This window comes from Physeter macrocephalus, chromosome 17 (assembly GCF_002837175.3).
Source record: "Physeter macrocephalus isolate SW-GA chromosome 17, ASM283717v5, whole genome shotgun sequence".
In the NCBI taxonomy this organism is placed as follows: domain Eukaryota; kingdom Metazoa; phylum Chordata; class Mammalia; order Artiodactyla; family Physeteridae; genus Physeter; species Physeter macrocephalus.
In genome coordinates, this window is record NC_041230.1 from 8,214,378 (window position 1) to 8,235,048 (window position 20,671).

A 20,671-nucleotide genomic window follows, 5' to 3' on the forward strand; every position below is an offset into this window, starting at 1 on the left:
TTCATATAGTGTAAGCCTTACAGTTGGCTTTTTTTTTCTTTTTTGTAATGCAAGAGTATTCACTTCAACCATGTCTGGATCCAATAAACACATTGCCAGGCACATGATTAGACAAAGAGGCAGGCTGAATCAGGCTGTCTCCCCACACTGAGGCTCCTTTGTTTTAGAGATCTTGATTGATTTCAATAACTGACCATTTGGGCCACCTGTTTAAGAATTTAAAATTTGAGTTCAATGTCTGTGCTCCTAAAAGGCAACAGATACTGATGACTGATGGTATTATTGGCAAGATCATATATAACTGTTGTTGAACATTAAAAAATATGGAAATCCACCCAAGTCATTTTACAAAGTTAAATGAACTCAGGTAACAAAACTGGACAAAGAAAGCTCACAAACAATCCAGTCTGTGGAAAACTAATCCAATCTCACAAACAAACATAGGTAAATTTTTAAAAGAAAATATTAGCAACATAGAATCCAGCTGTGTATTTAAGGACTAATACATCATTATCAAATAAGGTTTACCCCACAAATGCAGAAATAGTTCAACATCAGAAAAGGTATTTTAAGACCATCTATTAAAAACTCTAATGGCACTTCCTTAACCTAATTAAGGGTATTTACCAGAAACCGATAGAAACATACTTAATAAAAAAATTTTTAATTAAACATTAGAAGCACTCCCAATAAAGTTTGAAAAAAGACAATAATTGTTTTCAAATTGTGATACAGTCAAATACTCAGCTCCTACTGATTAGTTTTCACAAAATGGTACAAATAGAAAAGAAAGGGATCATACATTATATGTAGAGAGCAAAATTATCTACCTAGAAGTCCAACATGATCCATCACAAAACTATTAGATATTTCTATAAGGTTATTATCAATTTACAGAAAGCAATATTTTGCTCTATGTATATACATATGTATATATATGATTTTTGTCTGAGAACAAAATATTCCTATTTATAATATCAACAAAATTTATAAAGTACTGAGAAAATTACTTAACAAGAAATGTGCAAGACCTTTTAAAAAGGCAATGAAACTTTACAGAAGGACATAAAAAGTAGATATAGCATGTTCAAAGATAGAAGGATTCAATATTGCAAGTACGTGAAAGGTGAATCAGATTTCCCCAAAACACCATGAAATGCTAGATAATATATATTAAATATCCTTTTACAAGTATGCCATGCTTAAAGGAAAATAAAGTAGATCCAAAGGGGGCAAAATGAAGAGATCATCAGGTACTAGAGGTCAGCATGCTCTGAAGTCACAGCTACTCTCAGGACATTTGTTGACTTCAATTGCCTAAAAGTTTATACCTTACTGGTATGAAAAAAACCCAAGAGACAAAAAGCCTTGGGCCCACCAGAGGTCAAGGACTAGCACTGAACCTCTTCACAAAATCAGAACTGTCCAAGGCCTACAGTTCAGAGAAAGGAAAAGAAAAATCCATCTGCTCTCAAAGGAAAATGACAAGGTACATTTATGTCTTGCCCTAGACTCTCAATGAAAAGAAGAAAAAATGCTATGGATAATTCATCATTACACAAGAGCCCCTATGCTTGCAAGAAACTGCAGAATTAGGCCGGTTCCTCAGAAATTGTAATTGTTGAATGATACATGTAATATAAATGCTTAAAATATATTAAAATATAAAATATAAAATCAAAACCATGAGGAAGAGAATATATAGAAGAAAAAGTAAGATCTAGGGGAGAGGGAAAATAACAAAGTTCTAGAAATAAAACAATATAATCAATTATATTAAAATCTTAAAAAAAAAATCTTAAAACAGCCAGAGAGAAAATACAGATTACTTACAAAAGGAACAACAATGAGACAGATGGTAGACTTCTCAAGAGCAACAACAGAAGCCAGAAGACAGTGGAATAATATCTTCAGAGTGCTGAGAAAAAAATAATTGTCAGTATAGAATTCCATACCCAGTTAAATCATCAGGCAAGAATGAAGATGAAACAAGGTTATATTGCAACAACAACAGAAATATAAATGAAGAGTATTTACTAACAATAGGTCTTGCTTAATGTATTTCATGATAAATAAAATGATCGCAGTATGAAGGTATGATGGAAGATGAATAGTGTGCAAATAAAAGGATATTCATGTGAGTAAATCTACAACCAAATATTGCCATTTTGTAAAACAAAAATAATGCCCATTTTGGGAGGTTAAAAGAAAACAGAACTAAAATATTAGCCAACAATAACATATTAAATAGGAAAGATCAACCAAAATTAAAACATTCTAAGATTCTTTATATTGTCCTGGGAGAAGGGAGACATTAACTATAGCCTTTCTTAAGTATATACTTGTTAAGTGACACAAACAATAATGATAATGATTAAATGACCAAAACAGGCAGAAATACTCTCAAAATATTTAAACTCACCGGTAATCACAGCAATATGTTATTCAATTTTTTATCTACAAATTGACAGATATTTTTAAGTGATGATATCTAGTGTTGGTCAAAGTGTAGAAAAAGAGTAAGTCATATACACGCTTCACAAGAATTTTGTGAAAATAAAATATGTATTTGACATAGAGATGAAAATATCACATCTCTCTATAAACCTCAACTCACTGCCACAGCAGCCACCAATTTATTTCAAGGTAGATACAGTCCTTGATATCTGTGTTTTTTAACTTGTTGGCCTTGAAATCCTAGGGATGAGAGTGAGGCATATAGTTTATTACAAGACCTCTACAAAGCAGTATGTATGCAGACCAAATATTATATGTGGCTTGAATAACTATGTTTTATTATTAATAAAAACAATTACTATCTAGTAAAATATTTAATTTCCATTAAAAATGTATATTTTTTCAAACATCATTATAATTTAAAAAACTACAGGGGCTTCCCTGGTGGCACAGTGGTTGAGAGTCCACCTGCCAATGCAGGGGACACGGGTTCGTGCCCCGGTCCGGGAAGATCCCACATGCCGCGGAGCGGCTAGGCCCGTGAGCCATGGCCGCTGAGCCTGCGCGTCCGGAGCCTGTGCTCCGCAACGGGAGAGGCCACAACAGTGAGAGGCCCGCGTACCGAAAAAAAAAAAAAAAAAACACTACAAAACTGCATTTGCATTAAGATGAATAAAATGCATGTGATAAAAAATTAAAGATAACCAGTAAAAGCATACAAATAGTGTATATCTTCCAAACTAAACAAGGGAGGAAGTGGAGTTTAAAAAAATCAAAAAACAAAAAAACTGTACCCATCCTGATTAAGGAAAGATTTTAGAAGGAAGCAAAGAAGATCAAGAGAGTAATCCAAAAGCATAAAATAGGAGAGAAATAAATCCAAGCATACTGGCAATAACAATTTTAAAAATAAATTCTCAGATAATATCATATTACAGTAGTTACCAAACATGTCTGAACATTTATTTGAACAACCTAAGGAACTTCAAAAAATATCTCTGTCCCGTGCCCATAGATTGTGATTTAATTGGTCTGGGATGTGGCCTGGGATCTGGAATTTTTAAAAGGACTCCTGCTATTTCCAAAGTGCATATAAATTTAGAAATAGGGACTTCTCTAGTGGTCCTGTGGTTAAGACTCCATGCTCCCAATGCAAGGGGCCTGGGTTCCATCCTTGGTCAGGGAACTAGATCCCGCATGCCACAACTAAGAGCCTGCATGCCACAACTAGAAGATTTCACATGCTGCAACTAAAGATCCTGCTTGCCACAGTGAAGATCCCGTGTGCCGCAACTAAGACCCGGTGCAACCAAATAAATAAAAATAAATAAATACTTTTCTAAAAGTTTAGAAATAATTTCTATATATTTTTCCAAAGTGATTATGCCAATTGATACTGACATCAGTAAGGTACAGAACACTTAAAAAAACAGATCTACTCACATATAATTCATATACCTACAATTCATTCATTTACATACAATTCAACAGTTTTTAGTATATTCATAGAGTTGTACAATAATCACCACAATCAAATTTTATAACATTTTTATCACCTCAAAAATAAACCCCATACCTATTGGCAGTCATTTTCAATTTCCCCATTTTCATTTTCCAATCCACCCTCACCTCCCAGCTCCCACCCCAGTGCTGGGCAACCACTAATCTACTTCCTGTCTCTGGATTTGTCTATTGTGGACATTTCATAGAAATGGAATCATACAATGTGTAGTCTTCGTGTCTGGCTTCATTCATTTAGCATGTTTTCAAGGTTCATCCGTATTGTAGTATGTATCAGAACTTCATTCTTTTTTATTGCTAATATTCCATTGTAAGGATATACCAATTTTACTCATCTATTCATCAGCTGATAGACATTTGGGTCATTCCGCTTTTTGGCTTTTATGAATGAGGTATATAGCACTTCTGCATTTTTTTTTTTTTTTTTTTTTTTTGTGGTATGCGGGCCTCCCTCTGTTGTGGCCTCTCCCGTTGCGGAGCACAGGCTCCGGACGCGCAGGCTCAGCGGCCATGGCTCACGGGCCCAGCCGCTCCGCGGCACGTGGGATCCTCCCAGACCGGGGCGTGAACCCGGTTCCCCTGCATCGGCAGGCGGACGCGCAACCACTGCGCCATCAGGGAAGCCCCAGCACTTCTGCATTTGAAAGTTGTAAACACTTGGTATTGAGATACTTCTCAATTTTTGCCAATCTAGGGCGTGTGAAACAATTATCTCACTGTGGTTTTAATTTGCATTTCCTGACTGCTAGTGAGATTGAACAGTTTTTCATGATTATTGGCTATTTGCATTTCCTTTTCCTTGAACTGCCTATAAATGTCTTTTACCCAATTTCTCAAAAAGGTTATTTACCTTTTTCTTAACCATCTATAGGAGCTTTTTATATTCTAGATACTAACTTAATTCTTGTCAATATGCATTGCAATTATCTTCACCCAATTCACGGCTTGTCGTTTACTTTATGATGTCTTTTTATAAAGAGAATAATTTTCATACAAATTTATCAACCTTAGAACGATTATTTTTAAAAAGAACTAAACAGAACCTTTAGAAATGTTCAATTTAGTTCTCTTTCACATCTGTTCCTTTATAAAAATCTTTTATTGCTTTTCATTTTTGTAATTTAGTTTATTTCTTTAAGGATTTCACCAATAGTTTATATTTACATTTAAAAATTCTAATATGTTAAATCTTTTACCATGCGATCTGTTGTTTCCTTAGATTACTTGTCAACTCACCTGTGACCTGTTTCCTCATGGGTTTGATGATCTTTGTGAGCTCTCTTTTGTTGATTAATTTGTGAGAATTCTAAAAGCCCTCTTACTATCCTCCAGAGAGAATTTGCATTTGCTTCAGCCAGGATTCAGAGGGCACCACCTTAGAGAATAAAATTTCAACTCCTTTTTTTCTATTCCCTTATTTCTTATTACTCTATCATTCACTTTTCTTTAGATATAACGTTTTTCTGTTCCTCCTACAAAGTTAATGCCCAGCCCAAGCCCTTTACACCTACTACTCCAACTGCCTGGAATACTGTTCCTCCAGATACTGGTCTGACTCACGCCCTTACTTTGGTGAAGTCTTTGTTCAAATATTACTTTCTTAGAGAGGTTTCTCCAAAATCTACCTATCTAAAATAACCTACCCCCCATTCCCCATTTAGTTCTTTCTCTGCCTATTCTACTTCACCTTTATTCATACTGTTTATTGCTACCTGCAATTTTTATATTTATTAAATAAATAAATATATGCACATAAATATGCACACACATACACATAAATTTTTGTTTCCTTATTTATTTTGTATTTCTCCCACAAGAATGTAAGTTTCAGCAGAATAGGAACCTTGTTTAGACCATTATTTCTCCAATGCCTACTACAGTCGTTGGCATAGAATAGGCCCCTCAATAAATAAATATATTTTGAATAAATGAGTACATTTTAAAGAACGGAGACAAATGATGTAAGTCTAAATACAAAAAAAATCTGGAAAGGAACTGACTCCCAAGTTTACATAAAAGGGTTGTTACAGGGGAAAAAGAGAAGTGAAGGGGCAAGAGACAATTAAATTCCAGCGACTTGAAGAGTCCAAAGACTAAAGTCATCATTTAGATGGGAAAATCACTTATTAAAGTTTTAATTGATATAGGCTCTGTCCCTTACGTTGCTACAGGAAAAAAACAATTAACTTTCTTCAACAATCACAGGTTCTTCCTGAGCTATTTTCCAATGAAAGGTGGTTCTAGCATATTCATTCAGTGTAAAATACGAAGTTCTTAAAATGTGATATTCAACTGCAAAACACAAATAAGAGAATTTTTTTTGTAATGTATTGTGTTCACTTGAATTGTTAGTGAAATGCATTGATCCACACTGTCACTATATAAATAAATAATGTAAGCTCTTCTGTTGTCAGAAAAACCATACATTTCTATACCTATTAAAAAATATTTAGAGTTGCTTTGGCAGATCTAAATTGTAACAATGAATCATAGCCTGTTTTTTCTGGCAATATTGCAAGTATCCCAGAATTCAATTCTCTCCCTTTGTTCATCAAGGAAGACAGGCAATTATATTTGAAGGCTGGAGAAGATAAATGTGCCCAATGAAACCATCCATGTCTACTTCCAGTAATTTGAAACTATTCCTTGGAGAATAATAAGAAATTCATTTACTCACTTAAAAACAACCTTGAAATAACAGAAAAGAAAGCAGCCATTCCAAAGGTAGATCCTGAAATACTAGGGGTAGATATCCTTACCTAGTGACACCAAGTTACTATAGTTCTCCAACATCACATCTCTATACAAATCCCTTTGAGCAGAGTCCAGGCATTCCCACTCTTCCTGAGAGAAGTCAATGGCAACATCCCTGAACATCACTGATCTCTGAAACACAAACAGAATACTAGTTGTGGAAATAAAGAAAATATTTTTTCAATGGAAGGGGAGATGATAGCTCTCACGAAGAAGGCAACAGAGCAAATAGGCTGGGAAGCCTCTTACATGGATCTAAAGAAACTGGTGCTTCTGAAGTTCCTTTTTATGCCTGTTGCTGTAGATATTTCCTGCATATAGAATATCTCATTTTACATATAAATCTGAGAATTAATAAAGTAAATGCAATGTCCCAATTGAAAGAAATAGCATACATAAGCACCCTGTACAATAGGTATCTTACGTATCATGCATTCTCAACAAATGCAAGTTTCTCTTCCTTCTTCTCTATTTAAGAAGGAAAAAATTTGGTATAATTTTCTGTAAAACCTTATAAAATCTCTCTTATAAGATTTGCATAAAATTAAAGAATTTATTGAAACCTCAGGTTCATCATTATATCAGAATATTACATCATAAGCATCTTCCTTGTTACCAATAATTTAGTAAATATTTTAAATAGACTGTAGAATAGCTCCATATAATGAATATATGTGACTTAATAAGTGTGCATCATTGAACACTTTAGGCTACATAAAAACCTTGTAAGCATTTTTTACTTTTGGGAGTTTATAATTCTCAATGGCATCATCACGTGAATAAATGATCTTTCCTGTTACTATTAATCACTTAAAAACTTACATTTTCTTTATTCTAAGCAACAGAAAGGTAGAAAAGATAATCTAAACTTACACATTCAAGATTAGCACAAAATGTTGACTCTCAAAATGATCCATGTTACTGGTATTCATCAATCACAGATTCCCAGGGAAGATCCCTGATCTCTCTGTATTCAATCCCTAATATGTTCCTTATCTTAAAAGCTCACAAAGCACGAGTTTTGCCATGTATGGACACTAAGCCCAGTCAAGACCAAATCCTATCTTGTCTAACCAGGAAATGTAGGTCTAATGAGAAGGTCAAAGTTTTCTCATGCGTGGTATGTACAAATCTTAAAAAATGTGGGACTCTGCTTTTGTTATATCAGTGTTCCCAGTCACAGATGCTCATTGGACTATTACATAAGTATGTGAATATAGGTTAGATTAGAAAGACATACTTAGGGAAGACACTATCACTTATAAGAATGGAAAAAACTGGAAAGCACACTCATGAATGGGGTGAGTCAGGAAGGAACTTTTAGGAATAAGGAATGCAAACATGCATGTATTCTGTAAAAAAGTGATTATTTAAAGAGGGCACAAGGAAACACTGATTTACCTGAGCCATGGTTTTTACAGCTGCAAGAAATGATCGATCATCTTCTGGGTTCCTATCTTAGAGAAGCACAGAGTCTGGAAAAGGCAGTACTGGGGAGGAGAAACAGAAGCATTAGACCATGCTATTTGCAAAGCTCCAAATGGGTAAGTTAGAATTATCTTTTTTTGGTTTCTTTGGGGGCGGGGTGGTATGCGGGCCTCCCACCGCTGTGGCCTCTCCTGCTGCGGAGCACAGGCTCCAGACACTCAGGCTCAGCGGCCATGGCCCACGGGCCCAGCCGCTCCGTGGCAAGTGGGATCCTCCCGGACCGGGGCACGAACCCGCGCCCCCTGCATCGGCAGGCGGACTCCCAACCAGTGAGCCACCAGGGAAGCCCTAGAATTATCTTTGTTGTTCTCCTCTTCCTGTCTCTTTCTCCCATCCCCAAAATATACACTAAGCAGGGGAGATACAGGTGGTGATTCTTACCCTGGTCAAACTCAATGCTCTCTCTATATACAAAGAGGAAACATTTACAACTTCTTTACTGTTTCTGAAATGAAACTTATAGGTAATAAAACACACTTATATACATTATGCCAAAAACAGAGATAATGACCAACTGTTAAATGTTAATATGTTAATGACCATACACAGCTACATAGAAGGCTCAAATAGTTAAACACTTAGGCTTACAACTACTTAAAATGAACACATTTAGATTTATAAGATTACAATATTCAACTTAATATGGTTGACATCTTTTATTTATAGTTGACATTTTAAAATAAAGGCCATATATGTATGTATGTAGGTACGTGTGTGTGTATGTGTGTGTACAATTAATGAAATGCATTACCTACAAATGAAGACTTCCACAAGTATGTGATACTAGCAAGTCATATCACAAGCAGTGTTGCCATCAGTGCTGTAACTTTTTTAAATGGTTTAAAAAAACTCAGTAAATTTCTGAATAAAACAAAGTACAGTCTTTTCTCAGTCAAACTATGGTAGCATTCCTGGAAGATTTAGCTAACAGTAAAACCATGCAATAATAGTAAAACAGATAAGTGCAGCAATTCACAAAAATCAGGCAAAAAATGCTTTACGTGAGAGGTGCCGTGCCAGACCCAGATAATTATAAACACATTTTTCTCCCAGCTATGGTCCTCATTTTGCAGGTCACAGACAATTTCTTTGTTGTGCACTTCAGGACATCTAGACGTTGGCAAACTACTGTCCACCAATTATTTTTAAAAATAAAGCTTTACTGGAACACATCTATATTCATTCACTTATATACTGTCTTTGGCTACTTTCACACTATAATGGCAGAGTTGAACAGCTGCAAGAGAGACCATACGGCCCATAAAGCCTAAAATATGTGCTGTCTAGCCCTTTACAGAAAAGCTTTCTAAGCTGTGATCTAGATCCATGGTTTGCTTCAGTCCTTCAAAACCCAGAAGCCTTCACCCTCAACCCAGTTATTTAAACATTCAAAAGAACCCAGCTATATTTCGGAAACATCCCTAGGAACAGTCACTGCCCCTACAGAGAATCACTGATATAGGTGATCAATAAATATTTAATTAGAAATTCCACTTCTTCCAGCTACAATAGATAACTGTGCCCATCGTAACAATAAAAAAAGAATTCAGATAAGATGTAAATTCAGAATTTAAAAAAAATTCATCACAGAGCTGAAGACACAAATAAATTTAAATGAACTAAACTCCAAAAAGTGCCAAGTTCTTCATAAAAGACATGTATATGGATGCTCCCATCCCTGGCTGGGCTTAAACTAAATTTTACTTACCTTAAAGGTAAACAGTCCAACTATTCCAATAAAAAGACAATGTCAAGGCAAGATAAAAAAGCAAATTCCAATTGTATGACCTTTACAAGAAATGCACTTTAAATATAAACAGATGGGTTTAAAGTTAAATGGAGAAAGAAACTAATACAACATTGTAAAGCAACTATACTCCAATAAAGATTTTTTAAAAAGTTAAATGCAGAAATATATACCATACAAATGCTAAGCATAAGAAAGCTTGTGTACCTGTATTAATATAAGGCAAAATAGACAAAGAGTAACACTGGCAATAAATGATAAACTCATCAAGAAAACACAGCAATCCTAAATGTGTAAAGACGTAACAAAAGAGCATCAAAATATATACAGTAAAACTTGAAAGAACTAAAGGAAGAAAGAGACAAATCCAAAATCAGATTTGGAAATTTTAACATCTTTCTCTCAGTAATTGATACAAGTAGATTCTTAAAAATCAGTAACAATATAGAGGATTTATACAACACTATCAAGTACCATGATATAACTGATACCATACCCAGTTGTCAAGAATACCACACTCAACTGTCAAGAGCTGAGCTGTGCTAGAGACAGCTGAGCTGCTGGTTGTCAGAAAAGCTGACGAAGACAAGACAACAGCCAAAATGACAGTACCAGTCAAGCCTGTAATGTTTAATCACTTACTACTCAGCTAGTATAAGCAAGAGGCTAACCCAGAGACAGTGCTGACTCCCCCACTGTTCCATTTTCCCCCATGGAACAGCACCTAGAGAAGGTCTAATGGATAAACACAGATTTATGGAATCATCTCACTGCCAAGGGAGTACCAAACAAAAGACCCCTCCCACTTCATGGAGAGGGAGATGGGGGAAGGGCTAGGAGTAGAAGAGTATTGAGTACTGAGTCACAGTGGAGAAAAAGTATCTTCAAGGTTTGCCTCCCTATACATGATAAGGAAGTTGGTGCCTGATAAAGAGGTATCGTAATGGAGGCACTTGGGGTAGGAAGGCAGATGTGCATAAGAGCATGGCTGGCTGGGAGGCCTGAGGCCTGAGTCCTTGGACTGCAACTCCTTAGGATACTGCAATGCATGGCTAGGCACTAAGTCAGGTGTGGGAAAGAAACAAAGTATCAAAAATATTTTAAATTTGAATCATTCAGAGTATATTTTCTGGTCTTTGTCCACACACTATTAAATTAGAAATAACAATAAAAGGTCTAGTAGTACCTCCAAATATTTGCAAATTAAACACACTTCTAAATAACTCATAAGAAGAAATCACAAAAGACATTAAAAAATATGCTGAACTGAATGACAATGAAAACACAACTTACCAAATTTTGTGGGCTGCAGCAAAAACAGTATTTAAAGGAAAATTTATAGCTTTAAATGCTAGGAAAAAAGGAATGTGTACCATCAGTTCCCACTTAAGGAGCTGGCAAAAGAAGAACAAATGAAGCCCAAAGTAAGAGGAAAAGAAATAATAGAAATAAACACAAAATCCATAATGGATCCAAAATGAATTTTAACAGAGAATCAACAAAGCAAAACACTTGTTCTTTCAAAAGATTAACAGAGTTGATAAGCTCCTAGCAAGTCTATGAAGAAAAAAAAATTACCAATATGGAGAAGAGAATACTGATCTTACAGGCATTAAAAGGATAATGCGACCCTATGCCAATAAATTTGACAGTATGAATGACATGGACAAATTCCTTAAAACAAATTATCAAAAGTCACACAAGAAGAAACAGAAAATATAAACTGCCCCACAGATATTACAGAAATCGAATTTTTAGTAAAACAAAATAAAACACCCTGTCTACAGAGAAGACCCAGATGGCTTCACCAGTAAGTTCTACCAACATTTAAGGCAGATATAATACTATTCCTTCACAAACTTTTTCAGAAAATAAGAAAAGGAGTAGACAATCTCTTTTACATTTTTTTTTTTTTTGTGGTATGCGGGCCTCCCTCTGTTGTGGCCTCTCCCGTTGCGGAGCACAGGCTCCGGACGCGCAGGCTCAGCGGCCATGGCTCACGGGCCCAGCCGCTCCGCGGCATGTGGGATCCTCCCAGACCGGGGCGCGAACCCGGTTCCCCTGCATCGGCAGGCGGACGCGCAACCACTGCGCCACCAGGGAAGCCTCTTTTACATTTTGAGGCAAAAAACCCATAATTCAAAACCTGACAAAAATATTGCAAGAAAAAAATTTTAGCTCAATATCTCTCGTGAACACACACACAAAATTATAAGGTGGTATCAAATAGAATCCATTTGACTTTGGAACTGTATGTTTTGTATAACTATAAGACAAAATTAAATCAAACTGGAAAAAAATCCCTAAGAACCAAAAGCAAAGTGAAACAAACTTACCTGTTCATAATACTAGCAGGATAAACACAGAAAGGAAGTGGTTATTTCAAGGAATTTTCAAGTACGTACATTTGACATTAGATTCCTAGTGCAATATAACCTACAGACCAAATAACTAATAACAAATAACCAAATAGCTGTTTTTCAGTAACTATACTATTATTAATATTAATAAATAATACATTTATTAAATATTATTAACAAAAGTTTTATTAAATAAAATAATAAATTATTAATAATATTGGCATTGTTATTCTAAAACAGACAATTCTGAAATGATTACACACACATACATCAATGAGAATAAAGCAAGTATGTAATTATCTTAATGTTATTAAGAATAAAGATTTTCAGAGTACAAAAAGAAATACAAATGTAAAAACTAAGAAAAACTCTATAACCTTTAAATTCAATTGGAAATATCATTATAAACTCAGGATGTATTTTTCTCCTTCTAAAAAATACATATTTAACCAACTGTAAAGACCTACAAGCAATAACAACCAGAAGCAATGAGAACTCCTACTATCCTAATTGTGGCTTCTTAAAACCACTTCTCACTAAAAGGAACCAGGGCTCCATGTTTAACACAGGAAAATGGACAAGATTGGCCTAGAACATCTTGCCACACAAGAAAGTTTGGAATCTACCACAAACTCCAACAGTAATCAAAAGGAATTCAGAAGGAGCCAAATCAGAGGTAGTAAAGAGGATCCCACTGGCAACAGATGGACAGTTTGAGTATTAATAAGAATAACTGCTATAGACTGAAACATACCAAATATATTTGAATCTACACGTTCATAATGATAATTTAAAAGGAAAACACACGATAAACTTTGGAAGATGCTGAAAAATGAGAGTAAAATCAAGCTTTTATTCTACTTTTTTTGCATAAGCTATACTTCTGAGTAACCAAGACATTGATGAGAGGATGGCTCCCTTTACAGAAGTATCCCAGCTAATAAATGCAGAAGAAGTGATAGAATTAAATAATATTTTGTGACTTCTGATAAAATAATGGATTCCAAATAAAGATTATTAATGGCTGCTAACATCACATAATGGAAAACAACCAAATATTCACTACTTCATAGATGTATGTATCATTATGTATGAAGGATTAGCATAAAACAAACAAGCTAAACCACAAAAAACCTGAACCTGATCAAGCCTCTAGAAATGCCAGTTTACAAGAAATACAGGGTTAAAGGAACATGTTAAATAACACCACATATATGCAATCAACAAAATCCAGAATATGGGTAACTCTGTAAGAAACTCTGTTTCTGGAACAAATAAAACTGAAAGAAGAGAGAAAAAGAAAGATTTAAGAAATATATCTTCTTATTACATTAAACGGACACTCTTTGGATCTTTTTTTTTGGACAGGTTTTTTTTTTTTAATTGAAGTATAATTGCTGTACAATGAAGTGAATTAGCTGTATGTATACCTACATTCCCTCCCTCTTGGACCTCCCTCCCACCCACCCCACCCCCGCATTCCACCCATCTAGGTCATCACAAGCACCGAGCTCATTGTTTGGATCTTGATTCTAACAAACCATAAAAAAATATTTATGGGCAATGGGGAAAACATGAACACTAACTGGCTATTTTATGACATTAAGAGAGTACTGAGTTCTTTTTTTCTTTTAAATAGTAATGACATTGTGTTTTTGTTTTTAAAGTAAAAAGTCCTTATATTTTAGAAACACCCATAAAATACTTGTGAATGAAATTATATATCTGGAATTTACTTCAAAATAATCCATGCTTTTTTGGGTTGGGGGAGAGAGGAGTAGAACCATAGATGAAACATGTTTAGCCTTAAACTGATATTTGTTGAAGCTGAGTGATGGGTAGAGTACACAGGGGTGCCTTACACTGTACTTTTAACTTTGCATATGTTTGAATTTTTCCATAATAAGAAGTAAAAAAGAAAGACTTGAAGGATAGATTCCAAATATGAACTATGATTCATTCCAAAGGAGGGTTTCTGAGTAATTTTTATTTTCTTCCTTGTTTGTTTCCTTTTGTATTTTCTAAATCATTCCAACAAACATGTACTACTTTGATGTCATAAATCTAGGAAATAATAGCTTCCTGAAATTTAAAACAAGGGCATTTTATGGTTAAAAAGAGAAATTCTCAATAAATTCAGAGAAAAAAGAATATTTAACAGTATAAAGACAGACTCTATGACTTTTTTTTGAAAATTTGGGTAATGGAGAAAAAAGTAAGAAAGGGGAAAAATGAGGAAATGGGCCAATTTTATTGTTATTCAAGGTTGTGATTTGGGTAGAATTTATGTCAAAAGCATTAAAATAAACTAAAAGTAGGCCACTTCTAGAAATTTGCTCCAAAGGTAAACCATAGAAACAATACACAGTTATCAACAAAACACTGGGGAAAAAACCACCAATGCCCACCTGCAGGAGACTGGCTGAATAAAGCAGTATACCCACACAACATAAAATGAAGCTATTAAAAAGAATGAGGAGGATCTCTATAGGCTGCTTATGCAGTGATCTCTGGGATACATTAAATATGTGAGAAAAAAAAAAGGAAAGTGCAGAACAGTATACAAGGAATGCTCCTTTTTGATTAAGAATGAAAATGATAAAAAATACATACATACACATACAAACACATATACATAAACATATATATATCATTTGAAAGAAAAATAGAAGAATAAACCAAAGAGAAGCACAGGTAGTTATCTACAGAGGGAAGAAAAACAAGGTGGAAGAGACAGGAATGGATGCTAGACGTCTTTAAATTCACCTTGTTCTACAGTTTTGATTTTAGAAATATGTAAATATCTTATTTAATTTTAAAACAAAATTAAATCAAAGTGGTGGGAAAACAATTCCTAAAAGTAGAAAGCAAGGTGAAACAAATAAGCCTGTGTCTCTCAAGTTGATGACTTAACTATATGAAAGGTGTTATTATAGGTGACTTTAAAAACACAGTAATTTGATTATAGATCCTTAGTGGGTTATATCCCATTGAACTCCAAGAAGTCTTGGTTGTTTTCTATATTCATAAGATTAGTAAAAATGTTGGTATCGTTATTTTGAAACTCTTTCTCTCAATCCAAAAGGAAGCAGAAAATATGGAAAAAGAAATAAAGAAGAGATGGAACAAATAAAAATGGAAAGATGATGGATTTGACCCAAACTATACCAATAATCACACTAAATATAAATGGTAAAAACACTCCAATTAAAAGACAGATATTGTTAAACTGGATAAAAACACAAGATCCAACTAAATGCTGCCTACAAAAAATATACTTTATCAGAACACAAATAGGTTAAAAGTAAAAGTATAGAAAAAGATATACCATGCTAACACTAATGAAAAGAAAGCTGAAGTGGCTATATTAAATATCAGATAAAGTAAATGTTCAGAGCAAAGAATATTACAAGACCATTTCATAATGATAAAGGAGTCAATTCAACATTAGGACATATAATCTGAAACATTTATGTACCTAATAACAGAGCTTCAAAATAAATGAAGCAGAAACTGATAGAAACTACTGTACAAAGAGAAAGAGGTAAATCCAACAAATTCAATACGGTTACAGAAGATTTAAACACTACCAATCCATCTGACCTAGCAGATATGTATAGAACATTCCACCCAACAGTGGCAGAATACAGTCTTTTCAAGTGCACACCAAACATGTACTAGGATAGACCACACATTCTGGGTCATAAAATAAATCTTAATAAATTTAAAAGAATTCAAGTCATACAAAGTATATTCTCTGAATAAAATGGAATGAAAATAGAAATCAGTAGCAGAAACACCTCTGGAAGATCCCTAAAATGTTTGAAAACTAAATAACCTGTTACTAAATAACCCATAAGACAAAGAAGAAATAAAAAGGCAAATTAGGAGGGATTTTGAACTGAAGGCAGAATAACTGAAATAAGATTGGCAGTGATAACTTTTAAGCTGGGCATATGATAGTACAGAGGTACACTTCTGTGTACCTCTGAAAATTAACAAACATTTAAAAAGTTAAAAAAAACAGAATGCTGCTATGTCAGAAATAACACAAAAGAGCTCTTCCTTTTTATTTTTTTTGTTTTTGTTTTTGTTTTTGTTTTTTGTGGTACGCGGGCCTCTCACTGTTGTGGCCTCTCCCGTTGCGGAGCACAGGCTCCGGACGTGCAGGCTCAACCGCCATGGCTCACGGGACCAGCCGCTCCGCGGCATGTGGGATCTTCCCGTACCGGGGCACGAACCCGTGTCCCCTGCATCGGCAGGCGGATTCTCAACCACTGCGCCACCAGGGAAGCCCATGCTCTTCCTTTTTAAATTTATGGATCTCAAATCCATTCTTCCTCAATTTAACCGCTACTGGGAAGCAACTATCACAATTAACTGCACATATTCCTAGCTCTCAATCTACAGAAAATTGCCTTGCCCCTCCATCATTTGAGAAGGCTTACCTAGGAAATTTCAAAAAGAAGCAAAGATTCGGGACTTCCCTGGTGGCAGAGTGGTTAAGAATCCACCTGCCAATGCAGGGGACATGGGTTCGAGCCCTGGTCCAGGAAGATCCCACGTGCCGCAGAGCAACTAAGCCCGTGCGCCACAACTACTAAGCCTGCACTCTAGAGCCCGCGAGCCACAACTACTGAGCCCACGTGCCACAACTACTGAAGCCTGCATGCCTAGAGCCCGTGCTCCGCAACAAGAGAAGCCACTGCAATGAGAAGCCCGTACACCGCAACGAAGAGTAGCCCCCACTCGCCGCAACTAGAGAAAGCCCGTGCACAGCAAGGAAGACCCAAAGCAGGCAAAAATAAATAAACAAAAAAAACCTGCAAAAACCCAAAGATTCCTATGTCCTGAAAAAACAAAGGCATTTCACGAAACAAAGAGAGAACATCTACGCACCTTGGAGCTTGCTTCTGATTGTATAACAGCCATTCTTTCTTCCTCTGGGCGCTATTCTCAGGGAAAGAAAAAAGAATCATGAGATACTGGGCCTTTCTTAGGGTATACTCTAAATTAGAACGCCACCAATCTACCCCTCATTTAACATAGAGGAAAGTCAAAAGGAGACTAGAACAGTTCTGCACTTTCTGCATTAGAAAGAAGGGCCAAGTTCACAGCCATCTTGGGCTAGAATTTGCTTCTGAATTCAAAGCTGTCTGCTGGAGACGGAGTCCTGAAGCGGAATGCTACAGGTTCTCAAGTGTATGGCTGACTCCTCTAGCACACTCTGGAAGTATTCCCACTCCTGGAATACCATTACATTTCCAAGTGACCTCTCTTGAAGGTGCTATCAGCTCTAAAATTCTCATCTCAAGTCCAGATCTGTGCCTTAGAAATAACTAATACTCTTCATTCAGGGGTTCAAATTTCTGACTTCTTCCTTCCTGTCACTTCTCTGCATCCAAAAACCCTTAAGGCTATAAGGTGAGAGAGCACCAGCAAGCAGCAGGGAAGCTACATCTACAATCCCAGGACAAACTAAGAATGGATATGAAAAATGAAGCACTACAGGCAATGTGTGAAATGGGGGGTGGGGTGTGGGGTGTGGTAATCACTGTGGTCAAAAGAGAAATAAGTCAAGTCCTCAGAGGAGGACAAAGCCACAAGGGATTCTTAACCCATAGGCTGACTCAGCCACAGAATGAACCCCAGAAATTACCAAAATGCAATTTTACCTCTGTACCCCACTAAATTCCCATAAGATCACAGACTATAAAATATACAAATGACTCACAAAGTCACACACAATCACATTTCCACAGTCACACAGCCAGAGTCACAATCACCAAGTTAATGCTACACTGTCTGACCACCTAGTCTTAAAACACAATCATACATAAGCATACACACAATCACTCAAGCATATACAAGCACCCTGTTGGGGACACACACAGCCCAAAATAACCTTTCACAACAGCACTTTTACTCTCTTCATAGTCATGAAAACGGCACACAGTCATCCAATTAGGTAGTGAGAAAAACACAACCAAGTACCAGGTCAAGGAAACAAGCAATCACAAACATCGTGTCACAGAAACAGTGTCGTAACACTTCGAAGTCACAGGCAAACCCTAGTAACACACATACAAAACCTCAAAGTAACACAAACACTTCCAAACACCCTGTCACAACAACACTGTCGCACACCTCAGAGTCATAAGCACGCAGTCCACAGGCAATTACACTGTCACATAAGCACATTTCCAGTCAAGTAAGCACGCGGTCAAAAACAAAGTCATAGCCGTACTATCACAGCCTCAGAGTCAAAACAACTCACACACAAACGCTTACACACAAAACCACAGTAGCACACGACCATTCTCCCATACAGTCACCAATACCAGGCTGGCTGTCGCGCGCGCGCGTACACACACACACACACACACACACACACATTACACACAAAACCACAGTAGCACACGACCATTCTCCCATACAGTCACCAATACCAGGCTGGCTGTCGCGCGCGCGCGCACACACACACACACACACACACACACACAAAACACCAGGAGACACGGCCACCCACGTAATTCCAGTGACGCTTCCTCCGAGCGTTTCCACCCTGGCATTCAGGACATATTCACCTCGACAGAGATTGCAGTTCAGGGTTCAGGACCTGGTGCCAGGGATCCCAGCCCGGTTTCGGGTTCGCCCGCCCTGCGGGAGCCAGGCCAAAGTCCTCCACAGACGCAGCCCTCTTCCCACGCGAGGTCCCCAAGTCGCGCGAACAAACGGAAATGAAGCCGCGTTCGCGACGCGGTGGCTCTGGGAAATGTAGTCCAACTCCGGGCAGGCTGTGGCTGGCCAGCGAGAACGTTAGGAGACCCAGCCCACAAACTCTCCGCTGGGTTCGAGGACCCGGCTGCTAGAACTAACTCGCCCCAACTGTCGCGCCCCGGAGATTTCTGGGAGAGCCCGCCTGCGCTCAGTGCGCAGGCGTGGGGCGCGCTCGCCTGGGGCAGTTGGCCCTTGAGACCGCGGCGAGTGTTGAGTGGGCTTGGGGTCTTATACACGTCAGGAGAAAGTGGGACCCGCCGGTGGGACAGGTGCAGGGGACCAGCCTAAGCGTCAGACTGGCATGAGACCCTCTGTGTGCCTTGTCAGGCCCTTTGGTGCTTGGGAATATTTGTGAGACAACGCGAGATATTTTCGGGTGGACTGGTAGTCCCTCAGTGGCCGAGTGTATGGTTATTTCTGCCTGTGCGTGAGTCTACGTGCTGTTGGGTGTGAGGTTATTCGTACTTGAAACTGCACGGTAATAGCATTTTATAACTGTGTAGGATTGTCTGACATATTAAGGCACCTCTACTTTTGTAGTTTGTTTTGTGCCATAATTGAGTGTGGTTGTGTGACTGGTGATGATTTGTGTCAATATAAAGGTACTTCTCTTGTGCCTATATCTTCAGAATGTCTGTTAGGAGTTTGACTAGCAAAAGAGCATATATGTGACTGTGAGAAAACGACGGATGGTCAAATTATTTCTTCCTTGAACACTAATTTGATGATCTGGAAAAGGTTATTAATTTGGCAGATAATTTAGACATGATTTTTCTATTGGATCAAATAAATGTATTATGGGGAAGAATGTAAAATCAACATAGTTGGGTTTTGTTTGTTTTATTTTTTAAGAAAGATAATTTCAAAGGCAGCCCTAGGGTAACCGCTTTTTCCTCTGCCACAGCCCTTCAAAGTAGGCATTCTTTCTTTTCTACTATTAAGGGGACATTATTGGGTAAGTTTGAGAGGCCATCCAACTAATAAAACAATAAAATAACTTTATGCATAAGAAGAGTGAATTTCATTAGAGTCCAGCATTAGTCAGATTTCCTGAATTCTAGGTCAAACCCTTGTCTCCAATTTCTTTTGAACATACCTTGGCTCACAGAGAGAAAAGAACTTAGGGCTGTAGGTCTGTTGGCAAGCCTGGACTTGTCTTCGCTTGCGTCGAGACTTCATGGCCTTTTTTAAAAAAATAATCACAAACTTGTGAATTTCCAGCACAAAGGAGATGGAGCTGTCATTTCACCCCTCCTTCGGAGGGGAAAGCTAATAAAGCTTGTCTGATTTTCAGGACCATTTACCAAATACTTTGATCTCTTCCAAATAATGTGAATGGAGTAGCAAGTTTGGTGACCAAGATTGTTGAATGAATGAACCTGTGTGCTTGATCCAGTATAGCTATGTGAAATAAAGATGGTCAAATTGCACTGACTTAGAGAGAGTCGAAGTGTTAAAGTGGAGCAAAAATTTTGTCAGAGTATACATGGGAGATGTAGATTGTTTTTTTGTTTTTTGTTTTTTTTTTTTTAAGAGATGACACATTCTGGTTTCAAATTGGACA

At 36.9% G+C, this 20,671-nt stretch overlaps 1 protein-coding gene across 4 annotated transcripts in view; it reads right to left on the reverse strand.

Moving 5' to 3' along the window:
• The window catches only part of LOC102983850 (zinc finger protein 420), a 49,206-nt gene extending 29,981 nt beyond the window's left edge, over positions 1-19,225 (reverse strand). For 2 of the 4 annotated variants that reach the window (XR_003676591.2, XM_028478105.1), the window contains exons 1-4: positions 18,915-19,172; positions 17,227-17,277; positions 8,134-8,222; positions 6,738-6,864 (exon numbers count right to left, since the gene is read on the reverse strand). Coding sequence is in view for 3 of the 4 variants with exons in the window: in XM_028478105.1 (XP_028333906.1) it covers positions 6,738-6,864; positions 8,134-8,142 (136 nt within the window). In the remaining variant the exon portion in view is untranslated. Of the gene's footprint in view, positions 1-6,737; positions 6,865-8,133; positions 8,834-17,226; positions 17,278-18,914 lie in introns of those variants that run through there. The other 2 variants (XM_007117491.2, XM_055079285.1) reach the window with 2 other exon arrangements.
• Positions 19,226-20,671: the final 1,446 nt, after the last annotated feature.